Below are 25,662 nucleotides of genomic sequence, written 5' to 3'. Positions count from 1 at the left end.
TTGTGAGTGTGTGAGGGTCGGGCCAAGGCTGGGTGCGTCCCTGAAATCCACCAAATAAATAAATAAATCACTGTCTCTTCGATAGTGTGAATCTTATCGGCACCAGACCGCAGCAACGTCTTATGATCAAAGCTGCAAATCTTAATTTGGATTAGGTGGGCTTGAGAATAGTTTGTAGGTTGATTTTCTTGCCTTTCTGAAGCCTTTTAGCTTCAGTAGACCAATGTGTTTATAAGAAGTAAACTAAAGGGATCATTTCAGTCTGGATGAGTGTCAACCACCTATGTGAACATGTTCCATTGGGCACTACAGTGACGTCACCAGCATGTACTAAAAAGAAAATCATTGGGTTAGCCATTCCAGAAATTTGCTGGGATTTTTTCACTCAAGCATGTCAGGACGACCCATTTATCACTGTGGTTTACATGTGACACTTCTGGGTAAGAGAAGTGGGATTCTTTAAGGTGGGCATAAATCTATGAACAGAAACATGACAGTTGTTTTAAAGAAAATATACACTTTTAGGCAACAATTGTCATATACTATGCTTATTATTTCTTTTGTAAATTTTACACGTTAGTTAAGTTTGACGAGATGGTGATATTTTAGTGAAATCATGAAGAGTGATTGGCAAAATTAACAAAATCCTAGATAATAAACTGAAAAACAGCAGAGAACAATAGTAATGAGCAAGTATTCAAAGACATGTTTGGCGGTATTTTTGCACAAAGTTTTATTTCTAACCAGTACTGCGTGCCTTCAGTTCCACCACTGTTTTACGACTCCCAAGAGCACCATTGACTTTATTATATGGGAAGCAGTAGCTGTAAAGTGGACTGCATGGGGTCATATTTAATTTTTATCAGCATCAAAAGCTTTCCCTATGGTGTGAATAGAGAGTAACAGAGAGAGTCTCTTCAGTTCCAAGCAATTTTCAAATAGCTATCCTTGTAAAATAAAGCTTTTGAGTAATGATCAAGTTGGCCATCGATTTATGAGATTCTTTTAATTTGTTTGGTTGTATCAATGTTGGCATATCTCGTGTGGAAGCCATCATATTTTGTATGCTTGACTCACATACATATATTTAAAACTGGAAAAAATTTTCAAAGATTATACTAAACTTGCCAGATTTAATTCCTGGGATATCAGACTTGGGCTCCTGTCACTAACTTGGTAAAATCTTCCAGTTAGATCATGGGATAAGTTTAGTTTATGAAGAGGAGCTGGTGGCTGTAGGATTTTGGGCTATAAAAAAGCTTCTTTGGTTCAACAGGTTAAGCTGCTTGTTTGTTCACTGCACACCTGTTATGATGAGCATTCAGGTTATAGGCTGGAAATGAAGTACAGAGCCCTACACTCTTATTGCACTAAATGAAACGTGGCTTAGTTCAGATGTCGCGGCAGTTTTAATCGAATCTGCGCCTCCGGATTACAGTTTTACTCGGGCAGACCGCCAGGGAAAAAAAGGGGGGCGGATTGGCTAACATTTACTCGAGCCGATTAAAATGTAAAGATGTCAGTTTTGGTAAGTTCAAGTCCTTTGAGTATCTCGCCGTTGTTATTCATGGAGATTCTCAAGTTCTAGTACTATCCGTGTATAGACCTCCTAAATATAACGCGTCGTTTTTTGAGGAATTCTCTGACTTAATGTCAATTTTAATTACTAACTATGACACACTCCTAATAGTTGGCGACTTTAATTTTCATATAGATAATCAGTGTGATCTAAAAGTAAAAGAATTTATGAACCTCCTGGATTCTTTTGATTTGAGACAACTCATAAATCAGCCTACACATAAAGCAGGTCATACATTAGACTTAGTGATTACTAAAGGACTGAAAGTTGATATAAAACAGATCATTGATATTGGTGTATCAGACCATTTTCTTCTACTTTTTAATATAGAAATAATGATAAAAACACTCATGAGAAGCATATTGTTAAAAAACGCTTCTTTGATTCGGCAGCAGCTTTAAAACTTACAAACATTTTAAGCAATCAGTCCGTTTATAGTGCCAGCTATAATAGCGAGGACAATGTAAATAGTAAGGTGGAAAGATTTAATTCTAAAGTGAGAGCTGCTGTTGACATAGTTGCACCTGAAAAGACAGTGAAAAAATCTTCTAGCATTGGTATACCATGGAAGACCCAAAGAGTGTCTGATTTAAAGAGAACATGCCGTAGAGCTGAGCGTCAATGGAGGAAGACTAAACTTACTATCCACCATGAAATATTAAAAGTCAAAATAACAGAATACAATAACACTGTCCGTCTTGAGAGACGCTGCTATTTCTCAAGATTATAAATAACAATGCTAGTAATCCCAGAGTCTTATTTTCAACAATTGATCGCCTACTAAACCCAGGTAGCTCAAAGGAATGCCTCCTAAGTGCTTCCAGTGAAACCTGTGAGGCTGTCGCTGTATTCTTCAATCAAAAATTAATGATATTAGAAATAACATAGTATATCTCCCCAACACTAAGGATCCTCCTAAACCCCAGCATCCTGTTATAAACAAATTAAACTCTTTCACTAGGATAGATTTACCTGATTTACAAAAAATAATATCTCAATTAAAACCCTCCACCTCGTCCTTGACCCGATACCAACAAGGTTTTTCAAAGAAGTATCAGGCGTGCTAATTGATAATGTTCTGACATAGTAAATTGTCACTAGATACTGGGGTCTTCCCAGACTGTCTTAAGACTGCTGTAGTTAAACCCCTACTTAAGAAACATAATCTTGACCCTCAGCTCTTGAAAATTTTAGACCCATCTCTAACCTGCCTTCTTAAGTAAAGTTCTAGAGAAGGCAGTCATTATGCAGTTAAATGACCACCTAAATAAACATGCTATTCTTGATAAATTTCAGTCAGGTTTTAGAACAAATCACAGCACAGAAACTGCACTCGTTAAAGTAGTAAATGACTTGCGGGTAAATGCAGACAGAGGCCATTTATCTGTTCTCATCCTCTTAGATCTGAGTGCTGCATTTGACACCATTGATCACAACATTCTTAGAAATCGCCTTAGTCAATGGGTGGGCCTCTCTGGCAGTGTCTTAAATTGGTTTGAATCCTACCTGACAGGGAGAAAATATTTTGTTAGTTGTGGGAATTACAACTCAAGACACATGATATCCAATATGGTGTTCCACAAGGCTCTATCCTAGGTCCGCTGTTATTCTCAATCTACATGCTTCCGTTAGGTCAGATTATCTCAGGGCACAACGTGAGCTACCACAGCTATGCTGATGACACACAGCTGTACTTATCAATAGCACCTGATGACCCGATTCTATTGATTCACTAACACAATGTCTGACTAGTATCTCAGAATGGATGAATAGTAATTTTCTCAAGTTAAATAAAAGAAAACTGAAATTTTAGTGATCAGCAATAATGGATACAATGAGGCTATTAGAAATAAACTGGATACATTAGGATTAAAAGTCAAGACGGAGGTAAAAAGCTTAGGGGTGATTGTTGACTGTAATCTGAATTTTAAATCACATATTAATCAGATCATTAGGACAGCATTTTTCACTTAAGAAACATAAGTAAAGTTAGACCTCTTATATCACTGAAAGATGCTGAGAAATTAGTTCACGCGTTTGTTTTCAGTCGACTAGATTACTGTAACGCACTCCTCTCAGGACTACCCAAAAAAGATATAAATCGTTTGCAACTAGTGCAGAATGCAGCTGCTAGAATCCTAACTAGGAAAAGAAAATCAGAACACATTTCTCCAGTTTTATGTCACTACACTGGTTACCTGTGTCATTCAGGATTGACTTTAAAATTCTGCTTATGGTTTATAAAGCCTTAAATAATCTAGCCCCATCTTATATATCGGAATGTCTGACACCTTATATTCCAAATCGTAACCTCAGATCCTCAAATGAGTGTCTCCTTAGAATTCCAAGAACAAAACTTAAAAGAAGTGGTGAGGCGGCCTTCTGCTGCTATGCACCTAAAATCTGGAATAGCCTGCCAATAGGAATTCGCCAGGCTGATACAGTAGAGCACTTTAAAACACTGCTGAAAACACATTACTTTAACATGGCCTTTTTATAACTTCAATTTAATCGTAATTTAACTTAATCCTGATACTCTATATGTTCAATTCATCATAATAACTATTCATGGTGGCTCTAAAATCGTACTGACCCCTACTCTCTTTTCTGTTTCTTTTTCCGGTTTCTTTGTGGTGGTGGCCTGCGCCACCTCCACCTACTCAAAGCTTCATGATGCTCCAACAATGATGGACGGATTAAAAGGCAGAAGTCTACGTGACCATCATCATCATCAAGCCCTTCCGTGAGAATCCTAAATCCAAAGAGGACTGTTTCATTTATGTTAGGTAGAATGCCCAGAGGGGACTGGGCGGTCTCATGGTCTGGAATCCCTACAGATTTTATTTTTCTCCAGCCGTCTGGAGTTTTTGTTTTTCTGTCCCCTGGCCATTGAACCTTACTCTTATTCGATGTTAATGTTGATTTATTTTGTTTTATAATTGTGTCTTTCATTTTTCTATTCTTTAATATGTAAAGCACTTTGAGCTACTGTTTGTATGAAAATGTGCTATATAAATAAATGTTGTTGTTGTTGTTGTTGTACACCTCAGAAGCTGAACTAAAATAGAAGAAACAGTAGCATTACATCAGCTGGTGCAAGGGTGTTCACCATTCAGACTAAAGAATGTATTCTGCCAGGTTAGAGGAATGTTTTATCTCTTAAGGTAGTTATGTTGCAGAAGTTATCAGTTTGAGACTGGTTTGATCAGGTTTAGGTTTACATGAATTAAAAAACCACTGGTGGCAGATGCAGGGTATCTTGTATCTATCAGAAATGAACAGTGAAGTTATTGATAAAAAAGAGAAGGCTACAGTGACAGCAAACCTGTCACAGCGGATAGCATGGTGGCAGTACCACCACCACCCACACTGAAGGCTGTTTCCCTATTTTACAGAAACTTTCCTTAATTCAACAGGATAAGTTGCTTATTTTTGTTTTTTGGTGAGTTTTCAGTCAGTGCAAACCTATAGAACATCCACCCATCCATTTTCTAACCCGCTGAATCCGAATACAGGGTCATGGGGGTCTGCTGGAGCCAATCCCAGCCAACACAGGAACCAATCCTGGGCAGGGTGCCAACCCACCACAGGACACACACAAACACACCCACACACCAAGCACACACTAGGGCCAATTTAGAATCGCCACAGCACCTAACCTGCATGTCTTTGGACTGTGGGAGGAAACCAGAGCGCCCGGAGGAAACCCATGCAGACACGGGGAGAACATGCACACTCCACGCAGGGAGGACCGGGGAAGCGAACCCGGGTCTCCTAACTGCGAGGCAGCAGCGCTACTACTGCGCCACCGTGCCGCCCGGCCCTATAAAACACGCTTGCTAATATTATTAAAACTAAGCTATCTAAATTGACATAGATTCAGCTTTTAAAAGTCCCTAAGCACCTGCTGCCTACCACGATACTTGGCAATGTGCTTTATGTGTCTGTGTTACTCTTTGTGACAAAAACTTTCAATCTACGTCTCTGTGTTCTTCTTTAAGAATTAATATTAGAATAACAGCTGGGATCCACTGTATTAATTCGCTTCATGATTTTCAACAATTCAGCCATTAACCTCGTTATCTCCATTTGTTTAAAATGAAAAGGTCCAGTGTCTTCAGTCTCTCCTGATACAGTAGCTTGTAGCAGTCTTTAAACAGTTATTTATTTATTTCATTGCAGGACCCCAGCCTTGACCCAGCTCTCACACTCACATACAGAGACACAAAAAGTGCCTCAAAATAAGTGAATGATAAAGAATAAATTAAATAAAGAAAGAAAGAGAAAAACAGTCATTGAACAACTAACATGCACACAAAAGCCCACCCAAATTCCTCGAATGGAGATAATTATCAGACACTAAATAAATAACATCCGACAAAGCACTGAGCTCAAATCAGTTAATGACAAACACTCACCCTATAAAAGTCCACAAACAGTATGGCTCCACAGATGTGATGATGGTGAAAATGAATTGAGATGCCAAGTGAACAGTTTCCTGAATGTTATGGAGGTTTTGTCCTACCATGTCCCAGTTGTTTCATGACAATGTGTAAAAGTTGGGAGCGCTCCCATATAAGCATTTATTTTCAGAAAGAAACTGTAATCCACAGTATTTGTATTTGTAATCTAATAGGATGTGAGGAGTAGAAACAAATACACACCGGTGATCACAATCACCTTTTTTGGGCCCTTTTCATCCCCACCCCACTCTGAAGCTGCCCAATAGTGTAACACTACCGGGGCTGCTTGGATTTGTAGGCCATTTCAGTAGCGCTGCTACAAGCTTATACCTCTTAGTCCCAAAATGAGCCTAGTTATTCCATATTAGACTTTCTCCAGTGCTGCTACGAGAGCAAAACTGTACACAGTACTCCAGATGAGGCCTCGCTAGTGCATTATATAACTTACGCTTTGCCTCGATTGACTTGTACTCCACGTATTGTGCTATCTAATGTAACATCCTGTTAGACTTAATGGCTTTTGTACACTGCCTAGATGTAAAATGTCTAGCATGACTCCTAGGTTCTTCTGCAGGTGTAAATCACAGGAGTGACATGTGGTAGGGACAGGGTGACAACTTTTATAGCATTATTGAGTTGCAGCACAAATTATAAAAATGTTAAATTTAGTTTATTTCAGCTAACTTTGTAATTTCTGTGATTGCTTGGTGTATTGTTTGAAGATCGATTTTGTACATCACTTTGGATCAACACAACTGCCATATAAAGAATAAAAATGAATAATAATCAACCTTCTTTCCTATATTAAACTATTAATCCAGTTTAACAGTTTGGAGTCCAAACCCTGGTAGGTTTCCACTACAGATCTTTAACACATGTGTCTGCAGATGGGGCAGTTTTAAAAAAACAAATATAACGCCAAAAACTTCAACACAAACAGTAGAACAGCTGTGTTTTCATTTGTTTCTAATTTTAGTTGCGTTTAAATCATATCTAAGATGCCAATTCAGTTTTATTTAGGAATGCTAGTGTGGTATAGAGGGGTAGAGGGCTCTTGCATCAGAAGCAGGCAAATTTGCTGAAATTTGTGGACTCCTTTACAAAGCAAAATGAAATGGTGACTATGTTCTAATTTCCACCATACAGAAATGACTTGTCTTGCTGATACATTCAGTTCAGTTGTTTTCTGCACATTAATGTGCAGTCATGTCAGTGAAAATCCGCTCTCCCTCTTGTTTTCTGTTTGTAAGCTGATCAACCTGTATCGACATCGAATCCATCTGCTGCTCCATCTGACTTCTTTTAAAGAAGACCAAAGAAATTAGTGAACTTGAGTGTCGTCAGCATCGCAGTCACAAGTAAACACATCAATAACTATTGAAGACATCAGTCCAAGGGTGGACCTGTGGCTGTTCCTCGGTTTTATACTTACTTACACAGTATCTTTTTCTGTCAATGGCAGATGCCCTAATTTCTTGCTTGCCAAACACACAGATGGCCTCATTCAGGGGCAAAGGTGCCACTAATTCCATGGCACCAGCTGGGAGATGCAAGCCAGGATTGGAAAAAAAAATATGCATTGTGTACTCAGTTTATGTCCAAAGCTGCAATCTGCTATTTTGAACATCAATATCTTATTTTTGACAAGACACTGAAGAATAGCAATTTTAATATGAGGAAATCCCTGTCAATGGATGTTCAGGCTTGTGTTTTCAAGAAAAATGTGATTAAAAAGATATGCTCTTGGCAAACTTATTTCATTAATAAGGGTCAGCATTTGTTTAACATACTTGTTGTTACTTTTAATGCCGGTGATTTCTTAGACAGATCTAAACACAATGACGGCTAAATAATGAAATACTAAGAATTAAACCAGAAAAAAGTAAAAATGTAGAAAAATATATTAAAGTTTAAATCTAGTTTTAAAAAATCTAGCAAAGATGGCAAAATGATTTAAACTGAACACTCTTACATTAATACAAAAAAGCAATTTTTCTTTATAGTGCGTTTCTGTAGACAAAACCAATCACATGCATTTTACTGCTGCAGTACGGTTATATACACATCTTATTTAAGTTGTGGAATACAGGTTAGCTGGAACGATTATGGTCACTTAGGCATGAGCAGGGAGACCTTGTAATTTATGGTCTAGTGCCTTTGGGATCAACAAACTCCATCCATTCTTTCTATTTATCTTTGTTTTATATAGTGCCCTTCACTATCTATCTATCTATCTATCTATCTATCTATCTATCTATCTATCTATCTATCTATCTAGCTCTTGTTGCAGAAGAAACGGGAGAGGGACAATACCTCCCCTGGACCACGAGAGGGCAGCTGCCCTGGTCTGCATCAGGGCTACAGGATCAGAGCTTAGAAGCTCAACTCTGTTGGGGCCAGTGACCACCACTAGGGGGCACCCAGAGGATTATAGAGCCTTGGATTGCTGCACTTCCGTCACACCCGGAAGATCATCATGGGGCACCTGGAGGACATCCGGGGCATTATAAAAGGGACTGCATCACTCCTTTAGAGTAGCTGGAGTTGGGAGGTAGAGGAGTGAGCTTGAGTGCGGAGGAGAGAAGGCGACAGAAAGAGAAGAAGAGAAAGAGAAAGAAAGAAGGGACTGAGTATTTGGCTGATTTATACAAGTCAAGGCAAGTTGGGGAGCATGCACTGGTACAGTGCGTTGTTGCACCCACTACATGACAAAACAACTTGGGATCCCGGTTGGCAACCCCCAGGCAGACACACGGCCCAGTCCCACCCTCCGGAAATCACCCACTATCTGCCGCAGCTAGCTGTTACATGGGCGACCCCTTGGCCTGGTCCAGCCACTTAGGTCCCCAAAAATGAGGATCTTATGAGCCGGATTACGCTAGGGGAAATGCACCACATGGCCGTAGTCCCGTAACTGACACTCCCTCAGAATGCAGGTAATATGCCTCATTCGGGACTCCATGAGCAACCGCTCATTCTACACAAAGTCAAACCAACGGTACCCAAGGATTTTCCAGAGAGACACAGTACCAAAGGAGTCCAGTCTTCATCACAGGTCACTGGATAGTGTCCAAGTCTCGCAACCATATAGCAAGACAGGAAGCACCAGGACTCTAAAGACTTGGACCTTCGTCCTTTTGTATAGATATCATCACTTGTCTAATACAGCCCATCATGCTGTGGGGGTGTTTTTCAGCTGCAGGGATAGGATGACTGGTTGCAATCGAGGGAAAGATGAATGCAGCCAAGTACAGGGATATCCTGGACAAAAACCTTCTCCAGAGTGCTAAGGACCTCAGACTGGGCCGAAGTTTTACCTTCCAACAAGACAATGACCCTAAGAACACAGTTAAAATAACGAAGGAGTGGCTTCACAACAACTCTGTGACTGTTCTTGAACGGCCAAGCCAGAGACCTGACTTAAACCCAATTGCGCATCTCTGGAGGGACCTAAAAATGGCTGTCCACCAACATTTACCATCCAACCTGACAGAACTGGAGAGGATCTGCAAGGAGGAATGGCAGAGGATCCCCAAATCCAGGTGTGATAAACTTGTTGCATCTTTCCCAAGAAGACTCATGGCTGTATTAGCTCAAAAGGGTGCTTCTACTAAATACTGAGCAAAGGGTCTGAATACTTAGGATCATGTGATATTTCAGTTTTTCTTTTTTAATAAATTTGCAACAATTTCAAAAATTCTTATTTTTTTGTCTGTCAATATTGGGTGCTGTGTGTACATTAATGAGGAAAAAAATTAATTTAAATGATTTTAGCAAATGGCTGCAATATAAAATGAAAAATTGAAGGGGGTCTGAATACTTTCCGTACCCACCACTGTATACTGTGGCTGTCAATTTGTCGGTCCAGGATTTTAAATCACCTGCAGCTTGCAAACCGTTGACCTGAAATTTGGTACACATATGCTACGTGGCATCTACTATCCACTTTTGGAGTGATAATTGACCTCCAAAAATCAAATAAACTGTAGCCTGAAATTTGATACATATATACTACGCTGAAACTGCACTACAGCTTTATATTAAAAGTGTTAAGAGTTTGGGAATTATTACTCTTTTTTTTTTTATTTTATTTTATTGTAGAATCAACTCTTGGCAGCAGGTAGCAGGGCGGCTGTGCAGTGCATGCATATGAGCGCCGTTCTCATTCCTACCACCTTCGCGGTCACTTCCCCTGCCTCTCCATATCTCAAATCATTCTTGAGGCAGATTGAAAACTTAAGTATCAGCTTAAGTGAAAAATTAAGGAAAACGTACTAAGTAATTGCAACAGTTAAAGAGACTTAATCAGCTTTAACGCGAAAAGATGCCGACAAAAGAAGAGAAGAAGCAGGCCACTAGGATGAAGGAAAGAAGAGCTGCAGTTCCCAAACCATTTGATCTACTGACCTGAAATTTGGTACACATATATGGTCAATGAAAGTCAAGGGCAAGGTTCAACTGAGTATGTTCAAGTCAAGTGTATTCACTGCATGTTATCGTGCAGTGCACCATTACTGATATATATATATGTATATAAACAAACAACAACCCCCAAACACACATTAGAACTTCTGGCTTGAATGTGAGAGCTGCCGCTGTCCGTCACAGACTTGTAGGTGGCAGTAAGATGTGCTCAGATCTGTTGAGTGGTACTGCAGGTTTACATTTAAAGGCTGTGACAGTTGAATAGAGCCAGTCCAGCTTGTTGTGTCCACATAAAGCCAACAGCATTTTAGGATCAGAATGATTCATTCATTAGACTATTAGTACAGAGTGGATCGTTCCTGTTCCTGAGTTTAATATACATTAATCAGAATGATGTAACTTATCTCCTTAGGTACTAACATAGACAGATTTGGTGAGTATTTCAATGACTGGATATCACATTGTTAGTTGTATCTGTAATGTGCTCATTTTTCCCCCATTGCTCATTTCCTAATTTGCAGTCGCTCTCCGGCCTTTTCTACTCCATCTGATTATATCAGGTGAAACAGTGATTTGCATTAAAATCACATCTGAAATAAGTTTAAGCTGGCTCTCCACAATGAACAAATGGCTCTGTACCTGAACTTGATGTGACTCGCCATTACATCCAACTTCATAAACACAATTGAGCAATCTCTGTTTATGAAGACAGGCCAGTTCGACGTACTTTTCACCTAACTTTTATCCTTGCTCTGGGTTCATTGTATTCATGTCATCTTCATGAATGCTGCTCCTGTGATAAGGTGCAACAGGCTGCAGTGATCACAGTGCTACCAGCAGAGTACAGGAACGTTTACTATATCCCACTTTACATTGTCAGAGTGAATTTCATTCTCCAATGTTACAGAAATAGGAACCTGTTAGATTCCTCCAATTATCTTCCTGTGCTGATAAAGTGTCACCGCTTTATTCTTAATGCCAGAAATAGTTGCTAATAATTTGTTTCTTATGTAAGTTCTTTTCTGTTGTAGGTTTTGGTGTTGACTTTTTGCATACTTCTGAATTGCCAATTTTATTACACTATTGAATTGATTGCTGAACATTTGTTTATATGAACCTCAGTTTAAGCTCAACATTCTTCTCATTTTGTCTTAAAACATTTCTACTACTTAAAATGTCTTAAAATTACACAGATCATTTGATTGTTTATTTTTAAGAAGAACTGAAACTTGACACATTGTTTCCTTTAAGAATTGCTGGTACTAGTCTTTAAAATTCTGTTGTTTACCCATGCAGGTGGCATTATGTCAAAAATGTGTATTCATGAAAGGGAATACAGTAATCCCTCCTCGATCGCGGGGGTTGCGTTCCAGAACCCCCCGCGATAGATGAAAATCCGCAAAGTAGAAACCATATGTTTGTGTAGTTATTTTTATATATTTTAAGCTCTTATACACTTTCCCACACTGTTAACATTATTAGAGTCCTCCAGACATGAAATAACACCCTTTAGTCAAAAGTTTAAACTGTGCTCCATGACAAGACAGAGATGACGGTTCTTTCTCACAATTAAAAGAATGCAAATAGATCTTCTCTTCAGGAGCAGAGAATTTCAGAGAGAGAGAGACAGATAGCGCTCGCAAAGAAAAGCAAACAATCAAAAAATCAATACGTGTGCTTTTAAGTTTGCCGCAGCATTTTTAGAGGAGCGTTAGTATCTTCTAAGCAAACAGCCCCTCTGCTCACATCTCCTCCGTCAGGCGCAGTGAACGTCAGAGAGAGAGAGAGCGCGAGATTAAAGCAAACCATCAAAAAATCAATAAGTGTGCTTTTGGAAGCACCGCGATAAAGCGGCATTTCTTAGAGGTGCGTCCGTATCCACTAGGCAAACAGCTTCTGTGCAAACAGCACCTCTGCTCACAGCCCCTCCGTCAGGCACAGAGAATGTCAGAGAGGGTGAGATAGAGACAAGCAAACAATCAAGCACTGCGCGGGATGCATATCTTATAGCATTGAGGAGTTTTAGTTAATATGTAATACATGCTCTGATTGGGTAGCTTCTAAGCCATCCGCCAATAGCGTCCCTTGTATGAAATCAACAGGGCAAACAAACTGAGGAAGCATGTACCATAAATTAAAAGACTCATTGTCCGCAGAAATCCACGAACCAGTGGAAAATCCGTGATATATATTTAGATGTGCTTACATTTAAAATCCACGATAGAGTGAAGCCGCGAAAGTCGAAGTGCGATATAGCGAGGGATTACTGTAATTCATTCTACCGAAGTGTCTTTTTAACACCTTAGCATTTTAAACACGTACAGTAATTGTTCTTTTATAAATGATTTCATTATTTCACTGTGCCTTTCTACAAGTCATCTCGTAGTCAGCTGCAACAAAGAAACTACAGTAGGCTGTGCTTTAATTTTTGCAAGTTGTCCCCTGCAATGTGTCATATTAAGAAACACCAGAAATTTGACAAGCCAGAGGAAGCCATTCAGGTTCATTTGTTTTGCTTATAGTTAAGCTGTCCTAACATCTCATCCTGACACTTCTTAATCAGGGTTTTTCCATTAACTACATGCTTCAGTAGTTTGTTCCAGATTTCCACAAAGATTTGCATAAAGAAGTTCTTCCTGGCTTCAGTCCTACATGCCCTTCCCCTTAATTTCCACTGATGTTCTTGAGTATGTGATTCACCCTTAAGATGAAAATATTCTTGTGAATCTACTTTATCAATGGTTTTGAGAATGTTAAAGATCTGCATTAAGTCCGCGCCCAGTCTCGTCTGCTAATTCTCTAAGTCTGTCACCATAGGACATGCCCTTAAATCCCAGGGTGCACTTGGTTGCTCTCTTCTGCAAAGCTTCAAGTGCTGCTATGTCTGTTTTGTAGTGTGGCGACTAGAAATGCAAAAACTATTCCAGATGGAGTCATATTAGTGTACTATATTGTCCAAGTATAACATTCCTTGGTTTATATTCAACAGTTTTGTGATACCGTGTTTCCCCGAAAATAAGACCTACTCCAAAAATAAGCCCTAGCATGATTTTCAGGCTACTCTGTAATATAAGCCCTACCCCAAAAATAAGCCCTAGTCAGCTGGAAACATAAGGCGCCTAAGGCCAGGTTTATACTTCACATGATGTTTCCAAAACATCCATTAAATTCTGAGGACACCTTACCCAAATACCTCTGAAAAGGATGTTTAATGATTACATCCATCAATCGGGGATGCGCCCATTCCAGCAGCATCGGCGCAAGACAGAAACAAAATCCCCAGAAGGGGTATCAGCTCATCGCAATGTGAACACAAGCACACACCTACACTAATGCAGTAGTTCTCAACCTGTGGGGCGGGCCCCCCTAGGGGGGCGCGAAGTAACAGAAAGGGGGGTGCGAAGATGTGAAAAAAAAAACAAGAATCAGAAATATGAAAAAAACATCTGTTGAAGCCAAAACAAATTAACTTAAACTACATTCTGATACTAGAACAATAAATATAGAGTTAGATAAATGTTGATAAAAGTTAAGTAGGTATTATAAAATATGCATCTATATTTCAACAAAATGTTAGGGGGCGATTAAAACTCGGGTCACAAATACTTAAAGGTTGAGAAACGCTGCACTAACGTGATTGTAGCTTCTCCAAATCCCCAAACCTTCATGTCTTTGGATGGAAAACTGAGCACACTGTGGAAACCCACCAGGGAGAACATGCAAATTCCTGGCAGGGATCGCAAGGGATGTGACTCCATGCGAGACAGCAGCGCTACCGCTCTACCACGGAGCCACCCCCATATGTGTAACTATTAACAGTATTCATTATTTAAACAAAGTTAACGATTTATGTGTAAAATGTAACATTCATATTTTAATGCATTTCATCATGAAAGTGATGTCAAGTATAAATCCAAGAATTCAAAATGTGCAGAGAGCTGGAATATTATAAATGTATTGTGTTCTGTGTGGCGATCTATTGCTGCTTGCTGCTGCTGTCAGGTCAGGAGGAAACCAGAGAAGCGCACAGCGATTTAACAACTGGGTTGGTTTTAAGATGACGTTTACGACGGTCTACTTTAATAACAAAGTAAACTACGAGGTTAAAGTGGACATTTCGAGGTTAAAGCTGAAATTTCCACTTTAATCACAAAATAGACATTTTCATTATGTCCTTATTTTTTTTCTCTGTGGCTCAAATACGCTGCCGTACATTCTGACGTTATTGTGAAGGTGCAAAAAAGAAAAAAGATGGCACAGAAGATGGTATGTGAGACTTTTAAAATGTATCGCGTCATTACTTTGGGAAATATGTGACGCTTGAATATAAAAGCAACATGGATGTATTTGCATGTTGGCATTTTGCTTCACCACATCGAACCATTCATAAAACATCGAAGCACTGGAGCAGCAAAGCAGCCGGAGTAGCAAGTAATTCAGGCTGGAACTCAGAGTTTGAATGTGGAGAGTTATGACGATATTCCAGAAGATGACATGACTGTATTTCCATCCATCCATCCATCCATTATCCAACCCACTATATCCTAACTACAGGGTCACGGGGGTCTGCTGGAGCCAATCCCAGCCAACACAGGGCGCAAGGCAGAAAACAAACCCCGGGCAGGGCGCCAGCCCAACGCAGTGACTGTATTTGGATAAATGTATATTGTTGTACATAAATAAATATAAGATATTCCCTGAAAATAAGCCCTAATGCATCTTTTGGAGCAAAAATTAATATAAGACCCGGTCTTATTTTTGGGGAAACACGGTATAACCTCACATTTTATTTGCCCTTCAACATAAACTCCTAAATCCAAAACTGCCTACATTCTATCTTCCCTTGCATTTCAGTTCAGCATTCCTTGTGGTAGAAAGCCCCTGCCCCGCTACACTGTGGTGTTCATTTTAATTTCTTGGATCATAAGGGGTATTCACCCAGGTTTTGGATCTTTAAACCACAGGGTTACATGTTTAATTCTTATCACTTAATCTGTCAGCACATCAATTCCAAATAATTGTTCTGTATTCTCGTCTTGTAGATGATCTTAGACAGAAATGGCCAAATTTCCAGTAGTAATGTATTTTCCAGTTTTTTCATTCCTTACTTTTGTTTATTTCCCCGTTATACAGTACCTTACCTATTTGTGCTATTCTGTATTACACAATTACACCATTAACTTTTCCTTTAAATTATACTCTTGCGTGTTTTGTAAAGCAACTTATTATGCTGTCCTTAGTGAATGAATTAAGTGGTGATGAATTATCCTGATATCCCATATGCATCCAGAAAAGCGATTGTCATCAAGTCGGATTTCTGCAGACCCCATTTTTTGGCCCAGAGGCTCTAGTCCATTTGAGCACATTAAGTCAATTTATGTCTGACCTCCAGGTAACCCAAGTCATCCATAGGAGAGCCACCAAAGGCAAAGCTGATAACGCTGCAAACCAAGCACAAATTAAAAGTGCTTTTCAATTTTGTCTCTAAGGTTTTGAGCCTTCCCTCCATTAGCAGGATGGCAAAGAGCTGAATTCGTCCTCACAGCTGCCTTTTTTTCTGTACATGTAAGAATGAGAGGTTATAGGGAATTAGAGAGCTGTGTACAACACTGTGAAGTGATGAATTATAGAAAGTGAAGTAAGGATTATGTGCCTTATGTACTCTGAAAGCCCCAGAGCCATTTGAACTGCAGAACTGAAGATAAATTCCCAGGTTCTTTGTACCTACCCTTTGCTCATCTAAACTGAAATGATAGAATAACTGCACAGGACTCTGAATTTTTATAAAATCATTAAATAGTCTATAAATGTCTGTAAATGTCAGATGTCTGTAGACTTAAACAGACCCGCCTTCATTCGGTCAATTTAGCCACAGAAGAAACAGACAGATGTCCTTTCTGGATCACTTAATTATTCTATTAGGAAAGATATTGCCCAGTTGGTGTCCCATTTTCATCAACAGCACCATCACTAATGTGCAGACAAAAATGAGAGCACTAGAGTGTCCATGTGTGTGTGATCCCTGCACATGAGCTTAGTCACTTATGAACTTAACATTGAACCCATTGCTGGTTCATATATAATGTCCACCAAATATATGGAAGTGCATGTATCACCCACAATAATGGCCTTGTCCAAGAAAGGCTACCAAGTTCAAAGGGATGACCAGGACAGGAAATGTTAATGAGCAGAAAGTCAATACCAAATGGCAATGCCGAAATCTAAACTAGCGAACTGCTGTTAATAAAGTCAAGGCAAAATCAGAACAGAGAAGTCTCAACAGCACAACTAACACATGCACAGAGATGGTTTTTCCTTTGATACCTGCAAACTTGGATAGAAACACATCTGTCATTTTTGATGACGTTAATTATATAACGTCCAAGACTGCATCATGATGACAGCAACAAAACAGGGTGGTGCGCAGCAAAAAACAAAATGGTGACAAAACACTGCAAAATGATTTAATATATAACAAAACACTGAGGTCCCTCAGAGCAATCAAATTGGTTGGTTTGGCTTTGGTGACGTGACGAAAGAGGAAGGGTGACCGCTCCATTGACACAAAGTTAAATCAGCAGTAGCCATTCATTCTCCGAAGAGAAACAGTACCAAAAAGTCCAGTGTTTGTCTCAGGTCACTGGATAGCGTCCATTTCTCACAATCATAGTAAGACAGGCAGCACCAGGACTCTAAAGACTTGGACCTTCATCCTTTTGCATAAATATCGGAAGCGCCACACACGCCTTTCCATGCTCTCCCAATCTGTCTACTGACTTCATCGGAAGAGTCACCAGAGACATGAATGTCACTGCCAAGGTAAGTAAACCTCTCGACAAAGTTGAATGGAGAAAAATGTCAGTGTCCAGATGTGCACAAAGACTCAAGACTGTCGTAGCTGCCAAAGGTGCATCAACTAAATACTGACTGGAAGGAGCAGGATACTTGTGAAATCAATTATTTTGTTTTATATTTGTAATTAATTTATATCACATTGCAGAGCTCTGTTTTCATTTTGTCATTAAAGAATGTTTTTCTGTTAATCAATGTCAAAAAAGGCAAGGTTAATCCACTGTGATTCAACATACAATACACGATAATAAAATGGGAAAGACTTCCATATATAAATATGCACACAAACATATGTAAATATATATCTAGCATATAGTATAAAACAAAACCTAATATTGCTTTTTATTTTTTCCTGATCAAATCCAGCAGCAATCACGTGAGGTGTCCACTCATCAATATCTAAACTCTGAATATTGCAGCACACATGAAAATCACAAAAATGCCGAACCATTACTATTTACAGAACCGGGAACCATATGTGGTGATTCATTCATTGACTATAAACGTGAGGATATTTTCACTTTTCACTCAATATGTGTTAGCCTTTACTTCCAGTTAAACACTGCTGGACTTTTCAGAGGAATGCCAATGAATAAGTATAAATCAATTGTCAATCTTACAAGCACTACTGCTACTATTCTTAAGACCTAATGCTAAACTGTGAGGCCATGACTGTCTAATGAGAAAACGTTTACAATTATTAACACTTTATTGTCATGCTCAAGTAATCAGCATGATGTATTTAGCTCAAAAGAAGAAAGGTTGCTAAATTATAAGTGAATAAATATCATTATTATTTGTCCCCAACGTAGACTCCATCCATCAATTATCGAAGTCCTCTTAATCCAACATGACTGTTAAAAGGTTTCAGAGCCTATCCTAGCAGCACTACAAACAAGTCAGGAAGCCATTATGGCTTGCCAATCACAGAGCCCGATGAAAAACACACACCCAAACTGTCTCAATTTAGTGCGCTGAATTAAACTGACATATGTATCATGGGATGCAGGCGCAAAAAGAATATCCAGAGTGAATTGATTTTTAAAACATTACTAATGTTGCAAATGGCTGTTATTACTTGAAATGCCTGATTTATAATTTATTATTCATATCCGACTGAAAAAAAAAACATTTCCTGCAGCCATTACTACCATAAAGTGTCCTCATCTGTACTTAAGCATCTTTATTTTTCTTTGCACAGAGGGTGAGAGAAGTCCAGCTGTCTAGTCAGATTCTATTGCACTTCCACCATTGCACCATCAAGAGCATTCTTACCAACTTTATCACAGTATGGTATGGTAACTGCTTGCTTTTTAAAGCAGAATTCTCTACAACAGGTGGTAAAAACTGCCCAGCACATCACTGGTGCCTTGTTACCTGCCACTGAAGACCACCATTGTAAATGGTGTTCTGTTCACCTTTTTACCTTCTGGGAGGTGGTACAGGAGCCTATGGGCCAGAAATGGCAGGCTCAATAACAGCGTCTACCTGGTTGCTGTCATCCTGCTGAACTCAAAGTCCACCGTTCTTGCCACCTTTAAGACCCCACAGGTACGCCCAGCACTCTGTACCCACCACATGGCTGCCATGTTTACAATGGAGTCTCGTCCGATGAATACCTCAGAACCTTCAAGGCTCTGCTGTTCCTCTACAACTGTCTGCATGGCATTGTTTCTATTATTTAAACTGCTTTCATATTTTACTTTACTTATTTTGTTCTGTCCATATTTTACTTATTACATACACTGTTTATATTTTAATTCTGACTAATCATTCTGTGTACTATATACTCTTGACTTACTCTTGTCTGTACTTTTCCTCACTTCTGTATTTATTTATATTTATCTGATTATTTGCAATTTGCACTTCTTCTACAACCCCAAATCAGAAAGTTGGGATGGATGTGGAAAATTCAAATGAAAAAAAAAAATGATTCTTAAATACTTTTTGATGTATGTCATTGCTGACAGTATGAACCCAAGGTACTGTATTTCATGTCAACCTCAGTTCATTTTGTTAATATACATCCATTCTTGAATTTCTGGCCTGCAACACGTTCCAAAAATGTTGGGACAGGTGCAAATTAGGGTCAGTAATGAGTTAAAACGTTAAAAAATGGTGGGATTTCAAACGAGTGATGTCAACAGGTGGTTGTAATCCTGATTTGGTACCCACAACAGGCTGAATCTTTGAGGAGCAAAGATGCACAGAAGATTTCCAGTTTGTCAACAAATGTGTGAGAAAATGATTGAAATTTTTAAAAACAATGTTTTGGAAAATAATAACCATTCCTTGAATTTCTCTTTTTGAATAAACTTAATTATTACCGTATATACTCGCATTTAAGTTCTCCTGTGGATAAGTTGGGGCTTTATTTTATCGTATAATTTCTGGTATTTTAAAATTTCGGTCATATAAGTTGAATGTGGAAAACTCCCGCTATTGATACAAGGGATTATGATATGCTAATGCCCACCTGAGAGAGTAACCACGGAGCACTTTTGAAAAGCCTTTTTTTCTGTATATTGTGCCTACGTGACCACACAGTAATACTCAAACTATTCTGAAGCGGTGTTTGCACTGTTTTGTGTTTTTTTTTTGTATCTCACACCCTCATACACCTTTATCGTAAGAACCTCCCTTATCTATGATGTAGCATTCGATCAGAAGAAAATATGAAGCTGGTTTTAAATTAAAAGTCGTTGAAGTGGCGAAAAAATTGGTAACTGCGCTGCTGCAACAAAATTCGATGTGTCTGAGAAACTGGTGCGAGATTGGAGGAGGCAAGAAGATGTGAGAAAAAAATGAAGTATCATATTTTTGAACGGTAATATACAGTAAGTCAGGGTCTGATTTTATGATCGATTTTTAGGGTTTCAAGACCCCACTTATACACAAGTATATACGGTATTTTAAGTCTGTATTGGGGGGGTGGGGTTATATATTATTCTCAATTCACTTGTGTGATTCTTGTGCTTTTGAGTGCTTTCTGGGCATTGCAGGCCATAAGCCTGTTTCTTGAGTTTTGATTGCCAGGCTTACATAGCGTTTGTGTGCCATACCCGTCATGTTTGGACCAGATTTTGAGTCAGAAGCCTCTCTTTGAGTTTCACATTAGCCCTGCAAATTATTGCAGTGTAAGAGTGCTTGAGACTTTGCTTAATATGGATTTCTGAAAGTTACTGTGATACAAAATACAAGAAGACATTTAATGGATTCCCATTATTTTGCTTTGTTATATTTTAAATCAACCCTTGGCAACATTACATTTTGGTTAAACCAAACAGCAAAGCTTACCATTGGCAATGATTTGTTTAATTAAAAAAAAAAAACAAAAAGAAAAACACTATAGTTTAAAGTTCTCACCATACTGTCAGATTAATAAAGTTAGGAACTATAGTTTAGTACAAGAAAAGGTCCACATCCAGACTTTTCCCTCTTTTTAGTTTTCAGTTTTAATGTCATTTTTATCTCTTTCATTTGGAAGATGCAACCAACTTCTGGTCAGAAGACAGCTCCCATAATAAACAAGGGTTCAGGTAAGCACATTTAGTGCACTTCTGACGACACACATCAGACTTCAGAAGCAGACAAATAAGGAGTCATTCCTTAGAAATCTCTGTGGAGTTACTTACCTCTTCATATGCTTGGGAGAGCATTCTTTTTCCAAATTTTCCAAGGCATGCTTCACATGTAGTGCATTGTATGTGTGCATGTATTCCATTTCGTCATTGTAGTCTGGTCCTAATAATGTCCTTGCCCATGTCCCCATGTCATAGGGGGGTAGAGTGCCTCCAAATTCTGATGGCAGACATTCTGGACAGATAAGCTGGTGTAAACTATTCAGGTTGTTCCCATGAAGAAAAATCTGTGAAATTAACACACATGCATAACATTAATGAAAAGTCCAATAGGTACAAACAGCAAGATGGCAAAATACTGCCTCAGATTCACATTATCTCAAACACACACACTCAAACAATATGAAGCCATTTTCATCGACACTCTTAAAAATAAACCTGCTTGAGTGGTTCTTCAGAGCGATGCCATAGAGAAAACAGTTTTGGTTCTCAAAAGATCCATCCACATGAGGTTTCAAGAAAGAACCTTTATTTATTTAGACTTACAATAGGCTTGTAATATAATAAAGAATCATGAACAGATGATAAGAGATTTGTGAAATACCAATGGCTCATGATTTTAAAAGGGCTCTTGCTGCATACAGTAACACAGGTCCAGGTTTTCTTAAACTGATGTTGTACTTTAGATAGCTTACCATACATTAAAGATTTCAAGTTTCTTCTACATAGTAGGGCGTTTTTTGAAGCACAAAAAAACAACTTCATATGCAGAAAACTCTTTCCTGATTTTAATGGTTCTTTCTCGAGCAATGGTTCTATGATAAATCACAAAAACCAGTAAATAACCATATAGTGATATAGTGCCTTTAAAGAACCATGTTTAAAGAGTGGCAGGTTGTCATCTGTCACACATGTGTGCATGAGAGGCAGCTAAAGAGCTCAGAAGAAGGTGATTCCCAGTCAGTCCAGGCAGTGGCAGAGTGCACTAATCCTTACTCTTATTTCCCCGCAGACCAAATGTGGGAAATTCCACCTGGCTCTGAATGACGTCACTTCCAGTTCCGCCTTCCGGTTCAATAGAAGAGTTCACCTCCTAATGAGATAATTTCCACATCCCAAAAAGTTGCAGCCCGATAACCTCCTTTCCGGTTCCAGTCCTAAGATACTGTACATCCTCTTCCTGCTTTTCAACTCTACATCTGCCATGTTTCCTAACTTGTTCAGTTCTGTTTGCGGACTCTCATCTGTAAAGACCTTTGCATCAACTTTTTTCTTACAATCAGCAGCCAATTCTCAATTATACAAGAGTCTGCCCCAAACCTCTTTATTGTGTCAAGGCTTGATTATTACCACACAATGAAATGAGTCATATTTGGAGTAATTAGTACATCAGCTGGAGAGGATTAACAATGATGGCACCTCAGCACACTTTATAGGCAATATGGCATTTGCAAGTCATAAATTAATTTTTATACCCGTTCAATGCAAATCATGTCAATGCATCCCCAAAAAATCTGGACCCCTGAGCCAAGGCAGTGGTAAAGGTGTCCTCCATGCATGCAAAAATAACAATAATAAAGGAAGGGTCATCCTAGCCTTTATTTGGTTTCAAACATATAAATGCATTATGTCTACAGTTGCAGCAGAAAGCTGAAATGATCTAGATGGAGGATTAGTAACTGAACGCTGAATATTTGTTAGATTGCTGACTTCTCTGTGCTGAGACCTTTCTTAACGTGAACAGGAAGTATTTGGTTAACCGCAGCATGCCTGTGTAAAGGTCTGGACTAGCTTAGTTGTTAATAGAGGTGATGGGGCAGCATTTACTAGCTCGCCCATCCCATTAGAACATCTCCATGTAGCACACATGCAACACTGAAACATAGAATTTGGTTGCCCAGGCAAGTGAGAAAGTTCAAAGGAGCAGACAGGCTGGCACAGAAAGAGACCACATGGTTCAAACTGCTTGAGAATAAACACAATGGAATACAATTTATGAAATTCACTTTTACTGGTGTTGAGCTGCAGGAAGGCAAACAGGCTGGGAAGAACTCATAATTAAAGTACTAATTGAAATGTGAAAATCAGAAAAAAACTAGAAAGGCACACTTAAAGGGAGAAACACTTTCAAAACTACAAGTAGTATAAGTCCTTCAGACTGTAAAGCCCTCTCCCATCATGACTCTCTTCTCCCTAACCCATTATCTATCTCTATATATAAAATGCTAAGGGTTGTCTATCACATAAAAACTTGCATAACACTAGGTCCCGAACCTTGATCTTGGTCTTGATCAAGAGCTTATGCCATGATACACATAACATGAACCATGAATTGTATGTGCAGGGTACCTCAGTCACATCATTGAACTTTGGGACATGTTCACCTCAATCAGTGACATGGCTATATCCCATGGATGACAGAGAAAGAACATCAACAACATTGGCTGACAGTAAAGCTCATTGCACAGAATAATCAGATTAGTGTTAACTCCACATCTTTATGCCACAAAAAACATGATCCGCGACCAAATTATTATGTATCAGAGAGAGTTTTTTGTCTAAATATGTTATTGAATTTAATAAGGAGTTACACAAACATATATACAATGAGCATTTAATCCTACAAATTACATGTATACACAGAGGCATGAAAGAACATGTAGTTTATCCATTTCTTCATATTTCTTCTGCACTTACGGCAGTTAATTGCTTATCCAAATACTTTTTGTTGTTGCCATAACAAATAATGATGCAATAGTCAAGTACGACAGAGAGATATCGTAACAAACAGAAGCACTTTTCACATGTGTGGAGCCAAGTATCTGTGATGGTCTGTGTTTGTCTGTCTGTCTGTCTGTCGCAGCACTCATTACAAAGTACAAATTACCATATATGCTCACGTTAAAGTCGGGTCTTTAACCCGAAAAATCGATCATAAAATCACACTCCGACTTATTCGCCTGTTCACAAATGCGACACTTAATTTTTAATTTTTTTTTACATCTTCTTGCCTCCTCCAGTCTCGCATCAGTTTCTCAGATGCATCGAATTTTGTTGCAGCAGCATAGTTACCAATTTCATTTGGTACTTCAATGACATTTAATTTAAAACCAGCTTCATATTTCTTCTGATTGAACGCTCCATCGTAGATAAAGGATGCTCTTATGATAAAGGTGTATGAGGGTGTGAGATACAAAAAACGCAAATCAGTGCAAACGTTGCTTTGAAATAGTTCGGGTATTACCGTGTGGTCACGTAGGCATAATACAGAGCAAGAGCACGAGTGAGAGAGAGAGGTTAGGAGCACACGCTGATACAGCGTATTGTCACACCTACACAGAAAAGAAAGGCAGTGTGCTCTGTGGTTACTGCTTCAGGTGGGCGTTAGCATATCATAATCTCTTGGACCAATAGCGTGAGTTTTCCACAATCGGCTTATATGGCCGACATTATAAAATACCAGAAATTATACGGCAAAATTAACTCCCGACTTATTCGTGAGAGAACTTATCTGCGAGTATATACGGTAATCGTTAGACATCAGTTACCTTGTGCTACTGAGATCTTGAATGGATGACGGCAGTTTTAGCTTTTTATTTTTTATTTTTTTCAATTCCTTTTCTTCTCTCTCTCTGAAACCCTGCTAGTTTAAAATCTGTGGCCTGGAGAAATTGGAGGTGGGTGTTTCAGAAAGAAATTCTTCGGTGACAGAATTCTCCACTATTCACTACAAACTTTTTAATGGGCTGTCTCCAGATGTGTATTCTCATTTGGGAATCACATTTGGCTCTGTGAGACTTCTCTCTATTTTCCACTGATTTTTTTTATTATATTGTTCTATTCATTTATTTGTTTAATTATGTAGAGTATTTGTTATTTTATTCTCTTTGTCTATTTTTTATTATCTATAGGTTGTGTGTCTTTCTGTTCTACTATATTTGTGTATTTTGTGGGTGGTTTCCCAGGAGTCAGTGCCACCCTGTCTATCTCCGTTAAGAGACTGCCCCCAGCTCTTTAAAGACTTATGGGAAATGCAGTCCTCTGCAGTTCATTTGAATGCACTCTGGAGAAGATGGTGGCTATCTGCTATAAGTACCCTGCTCTTATTTTTGCTATGTTTCTGTTTTTTTTTAAATCTCGGCTCTGATTTTTTTGATCCTCCTTATTTGATTTGTGTATTTAGGACTTTGTTGCTGAGGATCGCATTTTTTCTACTAAAGTATTCCCTCCTCGATCGCGGGGGTTGCGTTCCAGAACCCCCGCGATAGACGAAAATCCGCGAAGTAGAAACCATATGTTTGTGTAGTTATTTTTATATAATTTAAGCCCTTATAAACTCTCCCACACTGTTAACATTATTAGAGCTCTCTAGACATGAAATAACACCCTTTAGTCAAAAGTTTAAACTGTGCTTCATTACAAGACAGAGATGACAGTTCTTTCTCACAATTAAAAGAATGCAAATAGATCTTCTTCTCTTCAGGAGCAGAGAATTTCAGAGGGAGAGAGAGAGAGCTTGCAAAGAAAAGCAAACAATCAAAAAATCAATACTTGTGCTTTTAAGTTTGCCGCGGCATTTTTTAGAGGAGCGTTAGTATCTTCTAAGCAAACAGTCTCTGTGCAAACAGCCCCTCTGCTCACATCTCCTCTGTCAGGCGCAGAGAACGTCAGAGAGAGAGACACCGAGATTAAAGCAACAATCAAAAAATCAATATGTGTGCTTTTAAATATGCCGAGCACCGCAATAAAGCGGCATTTTTTT

General features: G+C 38.8%; 1 protein-coding gene across 1 annotated transcript in view; it reads right to left on the bottom strand.

Moving 5' to 3' along the window:
• The window catches only part of LOC120530249 (clavesin-1), a 194,665-nt gene that overhangs the window by 45,870 nt on the left and 123,133 nt on the right, over positions 1–25,662 (bottom strand). The window contains exon 5 of the mRNA XM_039754570.1: positions 20,955–21,187. Within this exon, the coding sequence (XP_039610504.1) occupies positions 20,955–21,187 (233 nt within the window). The remainder of the gene's footprint in view (positions 1–20,954; positions 21,188–25,662) is intronic.

The sequence above is a fragment of the Polypterus senegalus genome, chromosome 5, assembly GCF_016835505.1.
Source record: "Polypterus senegalus isolate Bchr_013 chromosome 5, ASM1683550v1, whole genome shotgun sequence".
NCBI lineage: Eukaryota > Metazoa > Chordata > Cladistia > Polypteriformes > Polypteridae > Polypterus > Polypterus senegalus.
The sequence above is the reverse complement of the archived record's forward strand: the minus strand, read 5'-3'. Positions and strand labels throughout refer to the sequence as shown.